Source organism: Centropristis striata, chromosome 15 (genome assembly GCF_030273125.1).
Source record: "Centropristis striata isolate RG_2023a ecotype Rhode Island chromosome 15, C.striata_1.0, whole genome shotgun sequence".
NCBI lineage: Eukaryota > Metazoa > Chordata > Actinopteri > Perciformes > Serranidae > Centropristis > Centropristis striata.
The window spans coordinates 17,087,569-17,101,376 of record NC_081531.1 but is presented as its reverse complement, the minus strand read 5'-3'; the positions used below and the strand labels follow the sequence as shown (position 1 = coordinate 17,101,376).

At 39.9% G+C, this 13,808-nt stretch overlaps 1 protein-coding gene across 3 annotated transcripts in view; it reads left to right on the top strand.

The window, feature by feature from the left end:
• The window catches only part of tmem132e (transmembrane protein 132E), a 358,154-nt gene extending 349,015 nt beyond the window's left edge, over nucleotides 1-9,139 (top strand). For all 3 annotated transcript variants that reach the window (XM_059351344.1, XM_059351345.1, XM_059351342.1), the window contains exons 8-9: nucleotides 529-723; nucleotides 4,677-9,139. In XM_059351344.1, coding sequence (XP_059207327.1) covers nucleotides 529-723; nucleotides 4,677-5,747 — 1,266 coding nt within the window. In that variant the 3' untranslated portion in view covers nucleotides 5,748-9,139. The remainder of the gene's footprint in view (nucleotides 1-528; nucleotides 724-4,676) is intronic.
• The last annotated feature ends 4,669 nt before the right edge of the window (nucleotides 9,140-13,808 follow it).

The window sequence follows — 13,808 nt, the reverse complement described above, 5'->3', positions numbered from 1 at the left end:
TGACTCTTAGAACAAGGCCACTGCTTCACTGAATGGCTCTTTACTTTGTTCAAGTCCCTCATGACCTTTGGTTGCAATTGCAAAGTGAAATGATGATCTTTTAAAAGTGCTCAAAGTACCGGGTGCAGAGGCCTGTCAAAAGACTGGGATTACCCGAAGAGACGAGACCGGCTTTAAATCGTTTTGGTATTTCATGTGGTGACACTTAGATGGGCACAAGTGTTTCTTCTAACCGTCACTTTGAAAGCGTGTGGTGGCTGCTTTTGTACCCTGTTGTCTGGTTGCTGATGGATTCCATCTCGAGTGGGGTTTTTTGTTTGTTTTCTCACTATGATAGACAGAGAGGCATTGACGCAGGGATCCAAGACGTACTGGAACAAACAACAGCACAAAGCACTTTAATCCAAAATTGGCTTGTCATGGGCTTTATGAGCTTCAGAAAAACAATAAAGCTGTTGTCTATTCTGGACTTAAACGATGTCCCTCCGTCATGTGGAGAAACAATAAAAGAGCATCTTTTCTCTGCAGGTGGAGTCTCCGCTGGCAGTGGATGCAGTATTAGGAGAGTCTGCGTTCTCAGTCACAGACGACAAGGTTTCCATCATGGAGATGCGTGTCCACGCTATCTCAGGCCTGACCCTATCACTGCAGCCCAGCCCCGGCAACAGCCACACCATGGTGGCCAAGGCAACCGGCATCCAGACGCTTACTGCTCCCAAGCAGGTAACTTATCACACTTATCACATCTCATATTACTGCTGTAGAGATGAACTGATGCAAGTCCAGCTAAATTTGTACACAACCACATGTCTGAGTGAATTTTTTGTCAAGTGCTCCCTGTGTGTGTGTGTGCGTGTGTGCCTGTCTGTGTCTGTGTGTCATTGCAATGTCCTCCTAAACAACAAAAGCTTTCATGCGTGCCATTCTTCTGCAAATTCCCACACTAAAAAGAAATGTCACACTCTACCATATCTAAAACTGCCTGAAATATTTACAGTGCATTTCAGTCTACAAAACACACAACAGTATCATAAAAATATATGCAGGTGGAAACACAAGCCTTGCTAAATATTTATGAAGGCTGCTCGTGCTCTAATGGTAAAGTTACCAGCAGTCTGTCTGGGGTAAATAACAATCGTTGTGCTACTTCCAAAGCACAAATTTAGAAAGACGCTTCTCCCCCATTTCACTTAAAATTCATCCTAATTGGGGACCAGTTTAACAGTTAGCCAGTGTGTCACTGCCCATGTTTACTACTGTTGTTCTGGCAGTATACATAGTGTTCTGGATCTATTCTTCAAACTTTTTGAATGTCAGCTGGATAAATAAGAAATTGCAAGTATATTAAACCTCTGTCGAATCACAATGTGTTACAAAATGTATCTATATTGTTTTGTGTCAAGATCGAAATGTTGTCTGTTTTCACTTTAAATATGGCAATGAACCAGTTATCAAATACAGTAGCATTTTCATCTAGTATTGTGTTTCCTTATGCCTTGCTTACTCTTAGTACCCAGTGCGTTCCTTCATTTCTGTCTCCAGAGAGGTAAGATGAACTTTATTTGCAAATCCCCTCATTGGCTCTATATCAACAAGCAGGCACTAGTTTCACTTCTAAGTAATAAAATTATTTCTGAGCTAAATCTTTTAAGCTCCAGCCAGCATTGTTAGCAAGGACGCCAGATAAAGGCAGCAGCAGTGAACTAATAAGTATCCTTGGTGCTGTTTTATTACAACCTTCATATTAGCCTAGCCTGGCAAAAATACTTCTGATACGTCCAAATGCATTTCCCAAAATTGATTTTATTGCTCAAGTGAGAAGCGAGACGACGTCTGGGTGAGACAGGGGGAAAAAAGCAGAAAGTGTGCTTTTTCTTTGCCACTGTCTCTTCACACAGGAGTAAGGATCTCTGCAATTCTCTGCAAGGAATTAATTGGCAACCCTGCTTCACCTAGGGAGGAGTGTGTGTGTGTGTGTGTGTGTGTGTGTGTGTGTGTGTGTGTGTGTGTGTGTGTGTGTGTGTGTGTGTGTGTGTGTGTGTGTGTGTGTGTGTGTGTGTGTGTGTGTGTGTGTCTGAGTCCTGCTTTGCCCTTTCATTGGCCTGCAAGTTGCTAAAAATGCAACGACAACGACATCAAGCATCAGCGAGAGAGAAGCGAGCATTAAATTCCAATTTTTCTTGCTTTCCGCTTCTTGGCCACCTTGAAATTTAATTATTGTAATGTATTGTCCTAAGTGCTCTCCAAGGCCGGGCCATAAAAGGCAGCCAATTCCTCTGCCGGCAAAGCTCTCAGAGGAGTACTGGAGCTATTTCAAGCCATTTGATTCTGTTTCACAGGAAAACTTTCTAAATGTCCTCTATTACTCTAGAAATGAATGAAACACATAAACTATGGATGGGAAGAGTTGGACAATCAAGGTCTCTTTGCATTATTCTCTTTTCCACTTGACAGAGTTCAAGTCTTTAGAAGTGAAAGGCTTCAGTACTTGATGGCTCAACATGGACCATTTGCTGTTGCTATGACTTACTCACTGTTACTTTTTAAATCAGCTTCTAATAAGGTATTTATGAATCTGGATGGTAATATTATGTCTCATATTGATGTAGAGTAGTATTTCCAGACCAGGGGAGTGTTTTCCTGCTTTTGCATATTTTATAATCCAAGCTGTTTATGTTCATTTTACATCCACATGTATATTCCTGGATGCCATAAAGCACAAATCAGAGAAAATAGGGAAATCAAAGAATGGAGACTTCATCCTAATACACAGTACTTTTTGGAAATGCATAGATTACATTAATTGTGGAAATTGTGTGCTGATTGTTTGGTAAGCCAGATGCATAAAATAATATCTGCACAGTGCAGAAATCCCTCTGGGTCTCATCGGGTCTTTGATGCCCCGGTCGTCTTTTTTTCAGATGAAAAAGCTTTTTTTTATTGGAATTCTTTGCCTCAGACTAAATAAAATCATCTCCTCTACATGCATAACTTTTCTGCATTGTATCAGCATAAAAAAACATGTGCCAATTGTTCTGTCAGTGTCAAAACACCCACACGTTGCCTTTTTTGCCCTATATCAGCTCTTTCGTAGTGGAGTCAGCTCATAAAAACAGTTATGCCATATTCAATGTATTATTGAAATCATCCATATCAAAGGCTGTCTCCATGCCGCCATGCTGAGATGATAGAGTTTTGGCTCTCGGTGGGATATCGTCACAACATCGTAGTCTTCTCCCAAACTGGACCGGAGGGATTCTTTTTCCTGAAAAAGGCTGGGTGTGTATCCGCCCTGTGCAACATGACTGTCAGACTCTGTTTTAGAAAGAAAAATTCCCTTTTCTGTCAGCTCTCCTAATGGTTGGATGCTGATGTTCAAGCAAGCTGTGAACAAAGGGGACTGTAAAATGCAGCCTTGATTACACGGACACCAGTGTTGCGGTTTATACTGCGGCAGATGAATGTTGTCAGGTAACCACCATGCGGGAATTCTTTTATCTGGTTTCTCCATAGGGGGGTATAGACAGTGAAAAGTGATAGAAAATACAAAATACGAAGATCACACGCAACAAACACAAAGAGATTGGACGAGAGTTCATCATTCGAAGCACATGCTGCTCCTGTGTGCGCCTTATCTGTCCGTGCTGCAGAGCGGAGCTGTGTTGTAGCCTTCAGGACAACGCAGTCACTCCTGCCACCCCTTCCTCCTCTGTGCTTGAAAGTGGTTTGCTGGTGTGCACATCAGAGGCAGGCCGTCTGTGTGCGTGTCAAGGCTTGTACTGAGCACAGGGTACTGCGGATGTTCACAAACGCTCTGGAGATTTAGGGATTGGAGCAAGTCCAGAACTTCAAAGGCTCAGTTGGGAACAGATATTCAAATCACGGTCAATGCCATGAAAGAATGGGATCTGAACCGCTGAAATATTCTTTGGAGAGATATAAACACAAGGTGGAGACAAAGCTTTTTGACTCTTTTGTATGGCTTTGATATTAGCACAGCATGTTGTTTACTTTCTGTTTGTGGGAGGAATTGAAATGTTTCCACCTCCGATACCTTTCCTTCACTCATTTCACTCAACATTTGTAAGTTAAACACTGTTATAAGCCTGTTTAGAGTACACCAGAGCTGTATCATTACCGTTATACCTCTGAAGCTCTACAATTAAGTTTGAAGACATGTTGAACTTGTATGTCCTGACTGTGAGCATGCATAAATTTGGCACACAAAATTTAGCGCACACATTAATTGGATTTTCTGTTATTTTCAAATCTAGAGAAGCAATTTAGGCTCTACAAAATCATAGACGTTCATCATTTAAATCTATGAATAAAGTAATCAACCCACTGAAAGTTGTTTAGAAAGGTCAAAGATAATTTTTCATCATCCTATTTAAAGATATTCATCGTTACTTTTCAATAAATTGAGACCTGAAATAATGACTTTTCTGTTGTGGCAATCACAAAGCCTCCTACATCAGTGATATCTTACATTATTCTGTTTTCAGCCTAATAATCAGTGACCAACAAAACAATTTTACAACAAGATTACAACAAACATTCACAATACCTGCAACACTTTATTTTTTCATTTTGTTATCTTTTTCTTTTGAAGTAAACGAAAGTTCTTTCAGAAATAACCAATCTGAACTGTTTTTTCTCTCTCTTTTGTCTGACAGGAGGCCAGTTTGTCGATGTGGATGCTTTTCAGCGACAACACAGCCGCCAGTCTGACTTACTTTGATCCTAAAGACTACAACCTCAATGCCACCACACTGGATGACAGAGTTGTGTCGGTATCTCAGGAGCCTCAGCAACGCTGGCCTGTGGTGGTGGCAGAAGGGGAAGGATCTGGTGAGATGGTGCGGTTAGAGATGACCATCTGCGAAGCCTGCCAGAAGACCAAACGCAAAAGCGTCATCGCATCTGCTGCAGTTTATGTCAAGGTCCGCTTCGGCCCAGAGGAAGATTCTGAGGAAGAGGCAACAACCGAAGGCGAGATAGAGCTGACGCCCGTCACCAGGCGTCCAATTATTGATCCGAACATCAGCGGAAGAATTTATGAGACATCTAATGAGCAGCCTGCCAGTGTTCCCATTGATTACACCAATTTCCCTACCATTAGCAACCAGGAGCGACCGACTGAGAGTGATGAAGAGGAGGAAGATGACTTTGTGCATTCTCCTCGTAACATGACTGACCTTGAGATTGGCATGTATGCGCTTCTGGGAGTCTTCTGTCTGGCTATCTTAGTTTTTCTCATCAACTGCATCGTCTTCGTGCTTAAATACCGCCATAAGCGGATCCCGCCGGAGGGTCAAGCCAACATGGACCACTCCCACCACTGGGTGTTCCTGGGAAACGGCCAGCCACTGAGGGCCCAGTGTGATTTGTCACCGCAGCAGGTAGAAAGTCCAAGTAACCCTTTGGAGGGCGTACAGACTTGCTGCCATGGGGACCACCACAGCAGTGGCAGTTCCCAGACTAGCGTTCAAAGCCAGGTACATGGGCGGGGTGACGGCAGCTCTGGGGGCTCTACGAAGGAGAATGGCGAGGAGGCCAGTTCACCGACTTCCAAGCGCAAGAGAGTCAAGTTTACCACCTTTACCACCCTTCCCACAGAGGAGCTGCCCTACAACTCCATCCCCATAGCTGATGAAGAGGACATTCAGTGGGTCTGCCAGGATATGGGCTTTCAAGACCCAGAGGAACTGCATGATTACATGCGCAGAATAAAAGAAATAGCCTGAGATAAGAGGTGCGGTGTGAAGCACAGCTCTCAGCTTTCTAAAGAAACGTTCCTTTCTATTTTTCTCTTTTTCACCTAAGTGAAAGATCATTTTTCACAGACTAAAAGGCCAACTGTTGTTTTGGTTAGGGTGTGTTCCATTTAGTTTGCACAGTGCTGTAATCTCATACACGCTCACACAGAAGAGAACGCAAGGAAGCCAAAGACTTGACCAGAGGATCTCAATCACTAGAGGAATCTGTAAATCTTGGCTCTAGGAAACATGTTTCACTGGGAAGCTGAGCCATGGCCAGAAGTGAGAGCTGCTCCAGCTTTCTTATTTTCAGGATTTGATTCTAGCGAAAGCCTGATGTGGACAGGAATGTAGAAGACGTTTGGTATTGGCTGTGTTTTTGCTGGCTCAGTGGGACTCTGCAGTACTGTACCTACTCCAAACAAAGATGCCTTTGATGAACAAAAAACTGTCAAAGACTCTCATGAAAGCTATGTTAAGGAATTCATTTTGTTTTTGCCAAAGTAGGAAAAATATTCTTTTAATGGCGAAACTTTCTTCATTGTTGTTCTTGGTGCAGCACACTCATGATTTGTACTCATATTCATTCCTTACATTTTTCTACATTTCATAGGTAGTCAAAAGCAGTGCCCTAAAACTAGTCCTCCTGGTCCTGAACAAATCTAATGCCTTACAAAAATGGTCACAGTTCACTTCTTATATCAGCGCGGACACCCTGTTTTCACACTACGGCTAGAGACAGTGTAGTAGGATGTAAAGTACTACTGATCTCGAGCATAAGGTTAAATAAGAAAAGAGATTGTGTAATGTGAGGATCTCTAATGTTCTTTGCATGGAAGGGGGATCTTGAGGCACAATCAGCTACTTTTTCCAAATTTGTAAATGTTTGTATTGTAATTATATAATCATTCATACACATTACTAAAGTAAATATGTTATCATGCATTACACGCATGCCATGTCAGGCCTACATACATGCAGACATTCCTCTCTAGTATATGTATATATACCGTATGGAGCGAGAGTCGCCTCCCACACGAACATTCAACAAATTACTTACTCAGAGCTAGATGAGTGTGAGGCCAGTTGAAGTCTTGAAAAATTTTATAGTCTTGTGGTGAGTAGAAGGTTCCCCTCGATGACGTCATGGCAGAACTGTAGCTTTTTAACAAAGTGGTATCACATTTTGACTGTTGAACATGGGGATTTGCTATGCATCAGAATTGTAACAGATCTAATCTTTTGATGATTTATTTGTCCTCCTCAAGTTCGGCTGCCCTCTAGCCTTTAGGAAAATAAAAATATTTTAATGTACTAGTTGGAAACACTGAACACAAGATCCTCTAGGATCTGTCCAGGAAACGCCATTCACCCGAGAAAAAGATTGATGAATTATGAGATAATAAATTATTGATTTTGCTCCATCATTTAAATCATGGCCATCTCATGTTGTCATGCTGTTTTTTAAAAACACACTCTACTGTGTATGTAGTCCCTGTTTTGTTTCATCTATTCCTGTGAACTCACATCTGGATGTCACAAATTTGCTTTGTTTGAACTAAATGGATGTGGCGAGAGAACAGTAGCAAAGAAAACAGTTGTGTTGCTCCTGGCGGATAAGCTGTGTGGATGCCGTGGGCGGGTAAAAGTATCTCAGGATGCTGATTGGCTTCATTGACAAATCAAAGTGATTAAAACAGCACAGCCAGTGGGTGTCATCTGCAGGTTTTGTTGTGCACCAAGTGTTAATTGCTGTGTTGAGCGTTTAAAGGTTTACTGACGTGTGTTTTAAAACTACGCTACAGCAGAAAAGGAAAAGATCTGACAAGTTTACAAAGAGCATGAAATATCTCAAGTGAGATTTCAACCAAAATATTGCGAGGCAGCCACAAAATAACTAAGAGCATGATGACAGCAGAGCTAATAGTATTTTTAATTGCAGTTTCCCTGTTAGCGTAGCGTATGCTTTTTAGTGGTAGAGTGGATGATTGGAGATGACTTTTGAAGGTTGATGTTATTCAGCTCTGATCTCACATAAAACAAGTTATTTTCAGGACTAATGAAGCAACCATGTGATGAAAATGTGTTTCCGTGTCACTTTCCTTTAATTCCGTACTGCATCTAAGGGCTTGGATTTTTTTTTTCTTTTATGTTAACTGACTCCCTCTGTGGTGATAATGAGCCTAAGCTCTACATGTCACTCAAAACTGTCACTCAAAATGTGCAACATTTTTTATTGCCATTCTAACTGCTTTTCAGCCCACACACCCTTGTTAAAGACCCAATCCAGAATTGCTCTCCTCGAGGCAGCGCTGTTATACAAAAAAACAGCACAAAAACATTGAATTAAAGACATATTTTATATTTATTTTGAAGATTTCTTTCCTGAGCTCCTTGTTCATTAAGTGGCCATATGTTGTGACGGCTAAACACAAGTGTTAAATGTGATCTGAAGATGGTAATTGTTTGCTTAGAGCAACATTGTAAATACTGGAGCAAAACAGGCTTTAATTTTTCGATTACCGAAAGTTGCAATGAGATTATTTTCCATCAGTAAACCATACCTACATTTAATACTCTACATGTATATAGATCCGCATTTGATCCTGGATTGGGACTTTAAGGATTTGGTTTACTGCATGCCCTCTATGTTCCATGTGGTTGAAATGAATAATGACCTGATTCTACTGTTTGATAATATTCAATCTGTGTTAACATCTAAAGAGAAGCTGAGACATTATTTCTGACAGTCCAAGCCCGTCCTTCAGCCACAGCATCAACATGATTTGCCATGAAATTAAGAGAAGCACTAGCCAGCTGGCAGTGTTTCAGTCTTAACCTTAAATGATGGTTTCTCAGGATGAATGTAGGAGTATTAACTAAACCTGGCTGTTTAGTGTTAATGTGGTCAGCCCAATCTGATGACATTACTATAACAGATTAAGTATCTAATAGCAGCTTTACGCACTTCCCATAGGGACTTCCCTGTTGATTTACTCACACAGTATGTAAATATGTTGCCCATTACATGATAAGTCTCAAATACATTTTATTTTTAACAGAATTTTTACATCCTACTTCCCCTTCCTTTGTGCATTTTAAGTTTTTTTTTTGTAATGCTGCTTTGGTGACGGTGCACATGTTGCTCATTTTGTATTTTCTTCAAGCTGCTAATAGAAACTTAGTCTTTTTACGACATGTAATTGAACATCTTGAACTGTACCTTTCTGCCCCCCCTCCCCATGGCAAAGTGTGCACGATGTGCACGGCTCAGTCAGCTGTGCCAAGTAACCACGACACTCACAATTATATGTTAATGTACAGAGCACTGTTAAATTTCCTGTATTCTCTTGAAAATAAACCGTTGTATTTTCCCGTCATATGTAAAGTACTAAAGAAAATGCAATACACAAATGACATTGTGTCATTTTTACTTCACCTGCCAGTGTTGAAGTCTAAAAAAGAGTTTTATGAGTTTTTTTCAGCCATTATTTTGTGTTTCATTTAATGTCTGTATGTCAGCAAGGATTTTTTTTTAATAATTCAGACGAAGTCGCTCCATATATCCATCGTTGAAAGAGTATGGCTTATTATGCGCTTTAAGATTGGTTTTAAAAAACACACACACAAACATGTCTGATTTATAGAGTATATGAAATTAAAAAAAAATTTAACATTTAAAATGTAATTAATGGTGACTTTTCAGATATATAAACAACAAAAGTTTTTTTTTTTAAATTAAACAAATTTAGCAACACAGAAGTCAAGACAAGAAAGGAGGTTAATTACATGAGGTTTTTGTTTTTATTTTTTATTGCACTATACAGTATGTAGCTGACATCTGACACCTTTGCTTATGCATGTGTCGCTACGTTGGATCAGATCCTGGCATGACTCCTAGAGTGTTTGAAGTCCATGGATCACTGCCGTTCACCCCTTGCTGAGCCCAGGCTGGATACAGATCCAGCTGAGAGATGGGTGCAACAACCTACTGTACAGCTCATCTCCTCATACAGCATCTCTCGTCCACAGAATCCATACTTGGAGCTGTTTACTTGAAGTCTGGAGTGTTTACTCCTTAAGTTCACTTGATTTGGGCAGCAGAGATCAAAGTCTTTTGAACTCAGGTAAGGCACACAGGTCATTAGTAGAGAGAGGGTGGGTTTATGGGACTGACGAGAGAGAATCTTACATCTGATCGCCAGTAGCACACAGTGGTGTAACACTACATTTTGGAAAGATCATCAAACCCATAGTTATTTCTGGAAAAACAATATTTATCTAATGACAGAAATCACAAACCTGCTGCTTCTTCTGTGGCCAGATTTAGGACAATTACATCCAAACTGGTATATGTGTGGTTAAAACAACATCATAGTCTAGGTAATAACGTGTTTGAAATAAACAAAAAAAAAAGAAAAACTTATTTGGGTCCAAACCAAAATGGTTCAACGCATCACAGGGTGTGGATGTGTTATCAGTGTTGATAGTAATTGTAATCCACTATAGCAATAGATTCCTCAATGCATGATATATAGACAGAGAAAGCCGAGTTTTTCTGCTGTACCAGGATGCATTGCACATGAGTGGCAAGTTTGCTTCATTACACAAGCTGTTATAGCTTTTTTTTAGTATAATTACATTAACTTTAAGGCAATAAACACCTTTCACTGTGCTTCTGGTCCTTCATTTAGAGTCTTAATGCAGCACTCAACTGGAGCCACACCATCGGCTGTGACTGTGTTTCCCTCTTATGGAATAATGTACAGTACTTTGAGTATTCCTTCGTGTCATTTTGTGGCCATTCATCTCACCTGATCCGCTTAATTACACATCTGATCTTCAGACAAACAGTATGAGAGCAGCTCTGGTAATAGCAGGATTTTTTTCTGGTTAAACATATTATTTTTCTGATGCACTATGTCAGTGGCATTTCAGCACTGGAATGGATTCAGCTCAGTGGTAATTTGCTTCAATACGGAGTGCAGAGGTGACTCCAAGTGAATCAATGTGCAGGCCCTCTGTGAGCATACCAGCCATTTATGCCTTATCTAACCCGTAATAAAGGTTCATTTTTGCAGTGGGGCTCCTCTAAACCAGTATTCACATAAAGCCGCTGCTGAGTAGGAGCCCCACTGCTTGAGAAAACCTGTATGTGTCAAGACAATGTGCCCAGATTCAGTTCCTGAATTTCTTGGCTGAATAAAATGACATTTTTATACATTTTATCCATGAAATGCTTAAACCAAAAGAGGAAAATACACTCAACGCAGCTGGTGGTGATATAGCTTACATTTCTTGTCCCATTTTTATGTTTTGCAAGATTTTTTTTTATTCCTGTGGATAACAGGGCAGTCATGGAGACTGTGATCTCATGTCAAGATATTTCCAGAGCAGCTGCAATGAAGCCAGACAGCAGAAATATCTTAAACTATATAAAACATCAACCATAAATGTCAGGTTTCGGTGTCAGCCTCTCCGAATCAAAGAGACAGGCTTCCTTTCTAGACTTTTTTCAGGCATTCAGCAATCATACGGGGAGAAATCTATCATAGGAGAGGCAGAGATAACAGCTGCACACTGACAGCTGCCTCCATAGACCAGAATGCAATGCTGAGACAAGACATGTTGCTCTTCAGGTGAGGGCTACAACTCTTCACGAGACTGGTAAAGCTCTCTTGCTGTGTTGTGTATATTTATTTGTCCTTATATATCCCTGTAAGTTCTTCTCTGGAGAGATAAGGTAAGAAGTCGCTACCAGAAATAGAAGTTGAGGGAAAGTTGATATGACAAAAAGTACACTTCAGAACTTCTTGAGTCATGACGATCAAAGTTACATTCATGATCAATACTGATGATCAATGGTGATGTGACATACAAAATCTCTAAAAGGTTTCTGCCCCCAATACAATGGACTTGAATGGATTTTTGTGTGTGGTCACAGCATGGTAAAAATGGAAATATGGAAGTATGGAAGGCAATATTGAACATTGCTGTTCTTGTCAGCAAATCCAATGAATTGACCCAAACTAACAGTCTGTTAGTCGTCCAACTTCCTTACCCTGTGGCTCTCAGCCCCTCAGGAGATTGCTTCTTTAAAAAAAAAAAGTCCTAATAATGGTCTTAAATGGGCAATTCAATACATTAAGAAGTTGAAGTAGAAGTTATTGTATATGAATTATGATCTTAATATGCTCTACTTTGTATGGACTTTTGGTGAACCAAACCATCATTCACGAGCCACCAGTCACGTCAAAGGTCTGGAGAAGGTGGCTATTTGCCGTTTCGATGGTCTCCACTTTTTTTTATGTACATTGAAAATACCTACATATAATATATAATAGTTTCACATGACATCGAGTTATTGAAAATTTTATTTTACATTTTAAAAATGTTTCTTTTATTGAGTGAGTTGAAACATTTACACAGGTCACCTGTACTGTTCAGGGTCAGATTGACCATTGAACAGTATCTATGTATTATAAACATGCAAATATGAGAAATTAACCATTTTTATTGTATATGTTGATTACACTCATTAAGCCAAGCAGAAGAAGTTTCATCCCAAAAAAATACAAGACATACAAAACATACAAAAACATACAGGTCAATTTGACCCGCAACATAACAGGAGGGTTAACGCACGAGTGGTATCTCCATACAGGACAGGTGTGGGCTAGTAGATATCTGTAACTTATTTGACATAATGTCAACACTGCCACTTTTTTACATTCCATAATGTTCATAATTTGTTTTTAATCATTTGTTCATTGCACCTATAAACAGCTAGACACTTTTTAGTTAAGTAAAAGGTAAATTTGTGAGGGACTACTTCAGCTGTGGATTAATACACATTTGTTGCCATGTTCATGGAAATGAAGAAACATAGACAATTACCTGTTAGATGGATCTGTTTATTGTTGGTTTTGGTCTTTTCATTTGATTTGTTGACATTTAGAGAAATGTAAAAACTATCACCAGACTGTTTAGTATTATCATGTCTTCCAAGTCCCCATTATTCTGGGTAAGCAGTTTTCATAGAAGCCATTTCTCCAGAATAAACTAGTCCCAATAAAAAAGTAGTTTACTGTGAGTTTTGTGGATTGACCAGGTCCCCGGATATTATTTTCTGGAAAGGGATGATGATGTTGTATTTCTTCAGTGTTTTTCAATGGTGAGCACCAAAAACAAAATCCCATTCTCCTGAGGTAGGGGCAGAAATCTCAGATACATATATCTTAAAACCTGGGCAGTCACTTTAGTCATAGTAGGAAAAGCACAGGTTTAAGTAATGGCTGCATCCCATTTAGGTAAGTCAGGGTCCTGGTAATCATGTATGCTGGCTCACTGTAGAGTAAAGTCTTCGTTAATGTTATTCATCAGTCTTGTGGTTTCCCTGCTATGACACGTTTAAATGTCTGCTGTGGTCTCAGGCAAATAACACTGAACCCAAACTATTTGTGTATCTAGATCCTATTTTAATTCTGACAAAGTACTGTTAACATTAAAGGGTCAGTTCACTTGACCTTTTTGCTCATGCTAATGTGAATTTTTTGTCCTCACCTGCATGTCCAACACAACACACAGCAGTGTTTGTGAGTTCCCTCATTTAAGATTATTAAAAGGCTAAAAAATGAAAAAATCTATGTAGATTTAATAACATTAGCATTTTACCAAAAGACCAGTCATGCAGAGAACTCAAACTAAACTAATCATAAAGTCTATGAACCAGACATTATTTAGAGAGCTTTAGAGGATTTTTTGATGGTCTTAGATAAAGTATAACCCTAACTACATAAAGTCAGCTTTTAGCTCATAACAAGAGACTATCATACTTACTTAAAACTTGTATTGATTGTGTGGTATAGGAATCCTGTGTATAGTACAATTATATCTTTTCTGCAGCTTTGACACAGCAGTGTTGTTTGTTGGGGTAATGCTCAAACCCAGAGACAGGTTGCCAATAAAGGGGCAGCATCTAAACAAGCTGCATTCACTGACACATGTTGACATCTTGTAGCCAGGGTCGATGTGCAGTGCCAGCGGCTT